At 42.0% G+C, this 10,605-nt stretch overlaps 1 protein-coding gene across 2 annotated transcripts in view; it reads right to left on the minus strand.

The window, feature by feature from the left end:
* LOC139226299 (clathrin heavy chain 1) overlaps positions 1 to 10,134 on the minus strand; it is a 104,080-nt gene extending 93,946 nt beyond the window's left edge. For both annotated transcript variants that reach the window (XM_070856951.1, XM_070856950.1), the window contains exons 1-2: positions 10,026 to 10,134; positions 9,691 to 9,886 (exon numbers count right to left, since the gene is read on the minus strand). In XM_070856951.1, the coding sequence (XP_070713052.1) occupies positions 9,691 to 9,732 (42 nt within the window). In that variant the 5' untranslated portion in view covers positions 9,733 to 9,886; positions 10,026 to 10,134. The remainder of the gene's footprint in view (positions 1 to 9,690; positions 9,887 to 10,025) is intronic.
* Between the last annotated feature and the right edge of the window lie 471 nt (positions 10,135 to 10,605).

A 10,605-nucleotide genomic window follows, 5' to 3' on the forward strand; every position in this document is an offset into this window, starting at 1 on the left:
TGCTACTGTAAAACAGCAGTTTGCAGCTGTTAAATAAACCAACTAATTTGACTTCAGAACTTCCATAAAGTGGTCAAAAAGCCACATGCTTCTTGAGAATAGACATCCAATGCCAATTAGGGAGACACAGATACTGATTAGTTTGGGTATGTCTAAACCAGAACTAACTAGTGCATCAAATGTTGGATTCTTAGTCTCACCTAGAGACCTCATTTCACAAACTACTTTTTACTCAAGTACAACAGGCTCAATATACACACACAAAGCATGCCAATGGCTACTTTTGGTATTTTTGGTCAACTGGTGGTCGTCAGGGCTATCTGAATGTTGGCTATTAATAGCCTGATAGGTAATTATTCCAAGAATTTGGGTGTGTATTGACCATTTATTTAAAGGGATGGATCTTAAACTTTGTGTTTTCTGCAGGAGCAAAGAGCAAAATAAACCACTCAGCTTGCAATTGCAGAAGCTATTTTGAAGGAAAGCCTGTGGGGGGGGGGGGGGAAGGAGGAGAAGAAGAGGAGGACACACTAGACAAGAATACATTACTCAGCATTTTTCAGATCAATTTGGTGAAAAAGGCCATCTATTCTAAATACCCAGGTCCTACCACCCCCAAAATCAGCAATGATTTGCACACTTAATAGGAGGTAACCCGATTGAGAAGATGCCCATTCCATTCTGCACAACAGTGTCAGCTGTGGTCCAGTGGAGAGCACATCCGCCAGAGTCAGAAGATTGTGGGTGCCGTCTTTCAGATGGGATGTTAGAGGCCCCGTCTGCCCTCAGGTGGACATAAAAGATCTCATGGCACTATTTTGAAGTGCAGGGGAGTTATCCCTAGAGTCCTGGCCAATATTTATACAAACATAGAAAATAGGTGCATTTGGCCCTTTTAGCCTGCACCACCATTCAATATCATGGTTGATCATTCCTTCAATAACCCTTTCCTGCTTTCTTTCCATACCCCTTGATCCCTTTAGCCATAAGGGCCATATCCAACTCCCTCTTGAATATATCCAATGAACTGGCATCAACAACTCTCTGCGGCAGGGAATTCCATAGGTTAACAACTCAGTGAAGAACTTTCTCATCAGTCCTGAAAGGCCTACCTCTTATCCTAAGACTGTGTCCCCTGGTTCTGGACTTCCCCAACATCGGGAACATTCTTCCCATATCTAACCTGTCCAGTCCTGTCAGAATCTTATGTTTCTGAGATCCCCTCATCCTTCTAAACACCAGTGTATAAAGGCCCAGTTGATCTAGAGTCTCCTTGTGACAGTCCAGCCATCCCTGGAATCAAGGCTAGTGAACCTTTGCTGTACTCCCTCAATAGCAAGTACGTCCTTCCTCAGGATTAAGAGACCAAAACTGAATATTCCAGGTGAGGTCTCACCAAGGCCCTGTACAACTGCAGCAAGACCTCCCTGCTCCTATACTAAAATCCCCTAGTTATGAAGGCCAACATACCATTTGCCACCTTCACTGCCTGCATGCCAACTTTCAATGACTGATGAACCATGACACCCAGGTCTCATTGCACCTCCCCTTTTCCTAATCTGCCACCATACAGATAATATTCTACCTGCGTGTTTTTGCCCCAAAAGTGGATAACCTCACATTTATCCACATTATACTGCATCTGCCATGCATTTGCCCACTCACCTAACTTGTCCAAGTCACCCTGCAGCCTCTTAGTGTCCTCCTCACACCACCACCCAGTTTAGTGTCATCTGCAAACTTGGATATATTACTCAATTCCTTCATCCAAATCATTAATGTATATTGTAAACAGCTGGGGTCCCAGCACGGAGCCCTGTGCAGCACCCCATTAGTCACTGCCTGCCATTCTGAAAAGGACCAGTTTATCCTGACTCTCTGCTTCCTGTCTGCCAACCAGTTCTCTATCCACATCAGTACATTACCCCCAATATCATGCGCTTTGATTTTGCACACCAATCTCTTGTGTGGGACCTTGTCAAAAGCCTTTTGAAAGTCCAAATACACCTCATCCACTAGATTAGTTACAGCCTCAAAAAATTCTAGAAGATTTGTCAAGCATGATTTCCCTTTCATAAATCCATGCTGACTTGGACCAATCCTATCACTGCTTTCCAAATACACTGATGTCATCTTTAATAATTGATTCCAACATTTTCCCCACTACTGTTGTCATATAATTATCTGTTCACTTCTTTTTTTAAAAAAAGTGGTGTTCCATTAGCTACCCTCCAGTCCATAGGAACTGATCGAGTCGATAGACTGTTGGAAAATAATCACCAATGCATCCACTATTTCTAGGGCCACTTCCTTAAGTACTCTGGGATGCAGACTATCAGGCCCTGGGGATTTATTGTCCTTCAATTTCCCACCCAATAAGGATATCTTTCAGTTCCTCCTTCTCACTCGACCCTCTGTCCCCTAGTACATCCAGAAGGTTATTTGTGTCTTCCTTCGTGAAGTCAGAAGGAAAGTATTTATTCAATTGGTCTGCCATCTTTGTTCCCCATTATAAATTCACCTGAATCCAACTGCAAGGGACCTACATTTGTCTTCACTAATCTTTTTCTCTTTACATATCTAGAAGCTTTTGCAGTCAGTCAACGCAAACAGATTATCTGATCATATTACAGTTTGTGGGAGTTGGCTGCTGTGTTTCCCACATAACGATTAGACTCCAAAAAGGACTTCATTGGCTGTAAAGCACTTTGAAATGTCCAGTGGTCATGAAAGGCACTATATAAATGCTTTGTTCCAAAAATTTTAAAAAGGGGCTCCAATACTAAAACATTCCCAGTACAAAGTTCCATTTTAAGCCTTTGCACAGAGTACAAAACTGCTCAAGAGCTAAAGCCACTCAATTTTTATTAAAAAAAAGTCATTTACACAACTGCCTGAAAGCAAAAAAAAAAAAGTGGGTTCAAAATTAGTCCAACACATGCACCAATACTGTACAATGCAGCTGAAAGCCAGGACATTAAAATCACTATGCAGGCAGCTGATTCTCAAAATTATCCCATCTGCACATGTTTAAAGACAGTACTGATGTGCCTTTTACATCACAAGAATGAAGGAAACAGTTTGGTTTATCCCAATTCAAGAGCCATGGTTTGATTTCCAAAATCATCAGCTGCCAAGGGAACCAGCTATAACTTCAGATAAATACTAACACTGCTGCAGCATCTCAGTGCCAATATAAAGAGCTAGTCAGTAAATACTACAGCCAGTGAGGAATTAAAACAAAGTACAGCTGGAAACATTAATACTGCACTTGTACTTTCAAACTACAACACAGGAAGTCTAGTCATTTAAAAATCCACCGTTTCTGTACCAGACACTTACCGGAAGTGGGTGTTTGATAAGAAGCTAGTTTACTAGGTTCAAATCAGATTCGTCAGATACATTTGGGGGTAACAACCACAATTCAATGAGAGCTGAGGCAAGATTAAAGAATGGTAGCTGAAAATTTGCAGATATAACTAACTATTCTATGTGCTTTTCAAATAGGATGGCTACATTAAGCTTCTGGGAGGATTTAAATCAATTTTATTAGCTAGCCATCCCAAGTAAATTTAACATGAAAGCTTACTCATTTGATAGATTTGAAAGCTCACCAACAAGCCTATTGTACTTAGTAAATAATGTGTTCAATATAAATACACTACAATTATTTTTTTGTAGGCATCAAATCCAGGGGACCACAAATCTGCAGCACTAGACATGCTCTACAAATCTGAATTAATTCAAACAACCCAACATTGAGTGTCACATCACTTAATAGGACAGCAAGTGCAGGGTTGTGAAATTTGCCTGTGGCACATCAATCAAGGTGCAAGTGACCAGGCACTCAAATCTTTACATGGTTACCCTGTCAGCTAGTATCCAGTTAAAATGGAAGGTATCAAACACTCCAAGTACCTGCAGAGATTTAGTGGATTGTACACAACAGGAACCATCTTTCCCCACAACCAACACAAAACAGGTTTTAAAAAAGTGACGGTGCAATTAAAGAGCCAATTTAAGAAGCTGATAGAAGATGGGAAAAAACACTATCCCATCTGGTCTTACACAGCAGGCTGTGTGTCAGCCAGAGCAAAACAGACAGGTTTGCAGCAACAAAACAACTTCCATTTCTAGAGATCCCCTAGTGCAGCAAAACATCAAGGTATTTCACAACACTGAAACAGAACTAGGGAGAACCAGGATGTAGCAAGTTGAAGGTTTCTGAAGTTGGTGGAGTGATGCAACAAAATGATGAGTTCACATGCAGCCAAAACATATGGGGGGGGGGAGGAGCATGGTGGATGGGAGAAGTATATGATGGTTAATGGGTTGCTGGCAGGATCACCAGCGTGGAGAAAGCTCCAAAAAAAGGTAGGGTTTTTTTTTAAAAAAGCTAATGCACTGGGGTTCAAATAGAAGCAAAGTGGAGGTCAGTAAACATTACACAGCTATGAGTTTATGTTGAGCTCAAGAGCCCATGAGGAGCACATTGTTAAATTTGCCACATTGGCAGACATGGAGGTTAAGCAGCAGTCAAGCTACAATATTTCCAGGTGAAACATAGAAAATAGGTGCAGGAGCAGGCCATTCAGCCCTTTGAGCCTGCACCACCATTCAATATCATGGCTGATCATGCAACTTCAGTACCCCATTCCCACTTTCTCTCCATACTTCTTGATTCCTTTAGTCGTAAGGGCCATATCTAACTCCCTTTTGAATATATCTAATGAACTGGCCTCAACAACTCTGGTAGAGAATTCCACAGGTTCACAATTCTGAGTGAAGAAGTTTTTCTTCATCAGTCCTAAATGGCTTAACCCTTAAAATGACTGACCCTGGTTCTGGACTTCCAACATCGGGAACATTCTTCCTGCATCTAACCTGTCAGAATTTTATATGTTTCTATGAGATCCCCTCTCATTCTTCTAAATTCCAGTGAATACAAGCCTAGTCCATCCAGTCTTTCATATGTCAGTCCTGCCATCCCAGGAATCAGTCTGGTGAACCTTCACTGCACTCCCTCAATAGCAAGAATGTCCTTCCTCAGATTAAGAGACCAAAACTGTACACAATATTCCAGGTGGGGCTTCACCAAGGCTCTGTACAACTGCATTAAAACCTCCCTGCTCCTATACTCAATTCCTCTTGCTATGAAGGCAACATGCCATTTACCACCTTTATTGCCTGCTGTCCTTGCATGCCAACTTTTAATGACTGATGTACCATGACACCCAGGTCTCATTGCACCTCCCTTTTTCCTAATCTGTCAACATTCTAATATTCTGCCTTCCTGTTTTTGCCACCAAAGTGGATAACCTCATTTATCTACATTATACTGCATCTGCTATGCATTTGCCCACTCACCTAACCTGTCCAAGTCACCCTGCAGCCTCTTAGCACCCTCCTCACAGCTTACATTGCCACCCAGCTTAGTGTCATCTGCAAACTTGGAGATACTACATTCATGATATAGACAAAGGAATTGAATGTATATTGTAAATTGCTGGGGTCCCAGCACTGAACCTTGCAGTACCCCACTAGTCACTGCCTGCCATTCTGAAAAAGGACCCATTTATTCCTATTTTTTGCTTCCTATCTGCCAACCAGTTCTCCATCCACATTAATACATTACCCCCAATACCATGAGCTTTAATTCTGCACACTAATCTCAACTGGGATCTTGTCAAAAAAGGTGAAAGTCAGCAGTCCTGGAGAATGAGTGACTATGACGATTGAACAATCAGGATACAGGTTGATGAAGTTGCACAAGTGTCAGTTGGGGGGGGGGGGGGGGGAGGGAGGAGGAGGGGGTGGAGATTACATTTTTTGTCAGGGTAAAATACAATGGTTTTGGTTTTGTCAATGTTCAGCTGCAAAACAAGTCAGCCCATTCATTGCTTGATGCTAGTCAGCCGAACAGCAACAGTTACAACTCAACTTGAGGAGTTACTCAACACAAGCATTCCTACCTCCACCCATATGCACCAGATAGTTCAACTGGTTACAATTTCATTTTTAATTTTTTTTAAAGAATTGCTACAGTACAATGACATTTAACCAAACATGTCAATATGGAGTTCAGGTAAATACAGGAAAGTACCCGAAAGGATAGTTGATCCAACAGGATTCAACAAGCTACAATGTGACTTAACAAGCTTGTCACCAGTCAGGGATGCATCAGAAATACATGTCACTTGAAAGGCTACTGCTCTTTGCATGGATGGAGTGTAGGTTGGAGTGCATTCTCTACCTTGTAATGATCAAAATTAACCATGCAACTTGGCTGTAGTTTAATTGAAAAGATTGGAACGAAACAAATTCAAGTTCCAATCCAACATGTGGGAGCAGTTTTATAAATGTGCAAACAGATACGGATCTGCACTGTGTGAAATGAGCGAGCAAGTTACTTTCCCCAACAAGGATTTGAACAGGTAGAACCAAGGTCACCTGCTTATAGCTGTGATTTGCTTCATTACTTTGGAGTTACATTTCCTTAATCTGGACATGCTTATCGATCAACAGAGCATTCTCCTTTTAGCTGGCAGTATCAACTTGGAAAGCACCCAGAGTCAAAGCCCAGCCTTCATTGTGCTGGGCTCTGATCTGAAGTACTACAGTACAGTAGCAAAGGCTACTCAGTGTAAAATCAAGATTTGCATGATGATCAGTGTGACTCAAGTTATATACACAATTTAAAAGCTCCAGGTAGTACAGCTTGGTTGCACGCCAACACTGCTAGAGGGCAGTAAATTGACTAGTCAGATACTATGTACATTTTCATACCAGGATCCACGAGGGGAATCATTGATGTAACTTTTCCAACTGACAACCTGTGAGCATGTTTGCTGCAGCATTTTAACATTTTCTGTAATTATGGTTTTTCATTCAGGCAGTTGTAGATACTTGCTTTCTTTGCCAGGGAGGTCAGTCTTCCTCATAAAGTTTGATAGCCACTAGATTAGAAACTGGAGACTTGAACTTAGACTACACTTCCTTAAAGTTTTAAGTTCAGGAAAAGGTATGGCATGTGGGGTGTACTGTGGCAGGGGGTGGGGGTTGGGCAGAGGCTACGAGACATTGGACTATGAACTACCCCAAGCTACTGGCTGTCCACCCTCATCTTGGAAATAGCTAATTAGCAATAAAGTTCATAAACTGCACAGGTTTAAAACATCCCAACCTAGTGATGTGTCTATACCAGACAGTTCGAGCTCACGAACTGAGGATTTAGTTTTAAATTTCAATTTTCTGCAGCTGGAAAGCAACCAAATAGTCAACCTGAAAAAAATGCTATGTGATTCTGCCCTATATGTACTTGCATATTAAATATATCATATTTGCTGCATGCAGTAATGGTTGAACAATACCGCACCAACCATCTTACAGGATGGTCACAAGAGCATGCATGTCCCAGCATGTTAATGTCATCTATAAAACAGCTGCATGCAAGTTCGCATCCAACTGACCAAGTAGACTGCAATTCTCTATCACCCACCCCCACTCAATGTCCTTTTGGACCTAGTGAAAAGTTGCGTAAAGTCCAAAGAGCTTATAATAAGCCAGCATAGTTTCTCTCCTAACTCAATTTTGAAGAATGTCACCAGCATTTTAAATTTAATGGACTGACACAATATACAAGAGTGGAGAGTCCCAGCAATCACTGCCCCTCTGGCATACTAAAAGTTCTCAGCAGTAAGAGTTTGACCTCTTGCTAAAAAGGACACAATTACATTACATAGCAGAGAGCAAGTTGATCAAAATTTGTAATTTTCACCCACATTTCTGAACCTAGCTCAGAAGTGTCCCTACACTCAAACTTACAAGTGTGACATTAAAAGTGGGGGGGTAGCCCAATGAATTATGAGTTTGTAATTGAAGCAAAACTATTAGCATCACAGCTCAATGGATCAATGGCACCCCAAGTGACAAGGTAAAACAACTGGCAACCCATTTACAAAAAATACTGGCTCACAATTTTAGAAACAGAAAATTTTTGAAATATATAGCTGGTCTGTCAGCATCAGACAAGACATGTTAATGTTTGAATGTATACTTTCAGAATTATAGTGTTTTTGTTAGTAGATTAAGTTTTTTTTAAATCCCATTGGGTTATTTTCAGTGAAATGCAGATATCAAGTGACATGTCAAACACTTCCACCTACTCAAGACCAAGAGTTCAGTTTTAGGGTTAACAGACAATTTCACAACACGATAAATCCAATTCCAAATTACATGCATGCCATAAAACTAGATCATGAAGGTAGTGCTACAAGACATGAGCTTTCACACTTCAAACAACTTCTGTATCACCAAGCCAACAAATTGATTTTAGTTGCAGCAACTCTACATATTAAGTGTAGTCATTGTAAATGAGAATAAATTGACTTAAATTTTGTTTTCAAAGATTGTTTGCAGTTTATAAATCTAAATTACAGATTAGTTTAGAGTCAAGTAATTAATGGATGAGCAACCAAGCCATAAACACCTGGTTACTGGAGATCAAGGAAATGCCTCCAACATCTATTGGCGAGTCAAGACATTGTGAGCTCAATGCAACTACATGAAACAACATACAATTTAAAGTTAAAACATTTCAAACCAAGGATTTCCAATATAGACATCAGTATTCATATTTCAATATTGAAACTGCCTATCCATAAAAAATTTACCATGTAAGCCAACATTAAAACTACAAACTCTTCAAAATGTTTAAAGTCCACCAATTTCATTAAAAAAAACTTTTAAAGTACACAACTGCATTGTTAATTTACAATCTTTAAACAGTACATTGCAGGCACCATTTTTTTTTTAAATCACACATCAAAAGCAGTCATTTCACTCCAATAATGGCATTAGCAAATTAACACAAGGGATTAAAAATCTGCCACCTATCAATTCAGTTACAGGAAAAGGTGGACTACAGATTAAAGTATGCAGGTAATTTAAGTCTGTTGGGAAATATTCCAGTTTCACATCTTTTGCATCATCAAGCTGCAAAAACATGTATGGGTGGGAACTAAATGGGCACCAGCAATTAGCCAAAAAAATATTCACCGCCTAACTCCACTGATAAACACCATCTGATGGCAATGTCAGCACTTCCTCAGCCGCCAGGCAGGTGAACAATTATACCAGGGGTGAGGTGGAGGAAATAAAACATTAGCCAGAGTTTAAAAAAAAATATGTATGTGTGTGGTATCATTCACAACACATTTCCTCATACGGGTGACATTGTGGAACTCTGCCACAGTGCAACTCAAGGTTGAACCTTCCTCCAGAAACACTCCCAATATATTTTGGAGTGCGGGGGGGGAAATATATATTTTGAAGGGGGGTGTAAATATATATTTTGAAAGGATTAGAGGGGGAAAAAAAAACATACACAGTGTAATCTTCCCCCAGAAACTCAGCAAGATATTTTTTTTTTAAAAAAGGAAAAAAAAAATGAAGGGATTAGAGGGGGAAAAACAGACAAATCCGGATTAACAATTGACATTTTGGGCAGACAGAGATTAAATAGTGAAGCCTTTGCACTAGGGGGGGGGGGGGGAAAAAGGCTGCAGCCAGCCTGTGTGGGTGGGGGATGACATTTGCCCAGGGCTGGGCTCAAGTTAGGCCGAGGGCTCGGGGGGTGGGGGGAGAAGAAGGAAGGAGGTTGTTGGGTTTATTGAAAACAAATGTTTTTACCTGCAAGTGCTCCTGGAAGCGGATGGGCAGAATCTGAGCCATGGTCGAAGTCGTTGTGGAGGGGGGGGGGGGGGGACCTGTCGGTCGCTGGATGGGTGAAGTCAGCTCTTGCGTGTGGAAAGGAGGGGCGGGGGGGCAAAATAAATGCGGCGTCGATGAGGAACCGAGAGGGAGGGGGGGTGTTGTTGTTGTGGATCTGTGTGTGAGAAAAAAAAAATTATTAAAACATTTTTTTTTTTACCTCACAACAAAAATCAATGACAGAATGCTCTCAAAACACACGCGCGCTCAGCCTTGGCTAGAAGGCCAATCCTCCCCTCCCCTCGGATCCTCACCTGTCCTCCGGCGGCGCTACCTTCGCTCGCCCTCCGCTCGCCTTATAAACCGTCCGAGCAATGAGCCGCAGCGAAAGCCCCGCAATGGCGGACAGCCGGAAACAGCGGGCCGGCGGAGCGCTACACCAGCCAGCGCGCCCGCCCCGCCGGTGATCCGCCGCCAGGGGCGTCCAGGCCGAGGGAAAGTTTGGGGGGCGGGGAGTGCTGAGGCTTGGAAAAATATATATTATTTCCCCCCCCCCCCTCCCTCCCCATTGTCCCATTTTCAACTTTGCTTTAATAACACCTCTTTTTAAATTAATTTCTTATCAAAGGGGCTGGGTTGTGCTTTAGTTGTTGATTTTTTTCTCTCCCTCAGGGGGGGGGGGGGGGGGGAAGAGGGATTATTTTTGTTCGGCGGAGGTTTCAGCTGAAGGATTTTTTTCTGCCACATCATTGGCACGTGATGTGACGTCACTTCCGCCGGGGCTTCCGGGTTTCTTTCCCCCCCCTCCTCTCTCCCTCTCCCTCTCCTCCCCGACCCACTTCCGCCTGTTGGCTTCATTCATTGAGAAGCTGACGCTGCTGCAGCTGGGTGTTG

Source organism: Pristiophorus japonicus, chromosome 16, assembly GCF_044704955.1.
Source record: "Pristiophorus japonicus isolate sPriJap1 chromosome 16, sPriJap1.hap1, whole genome shotgun sequence".
Lineage (NCBI taxonomy): Eukaryota > Metazoa > Chordata > Chondrichthyes > Pristiophoridae > Pristiophorus > Pristiophorus japonicus.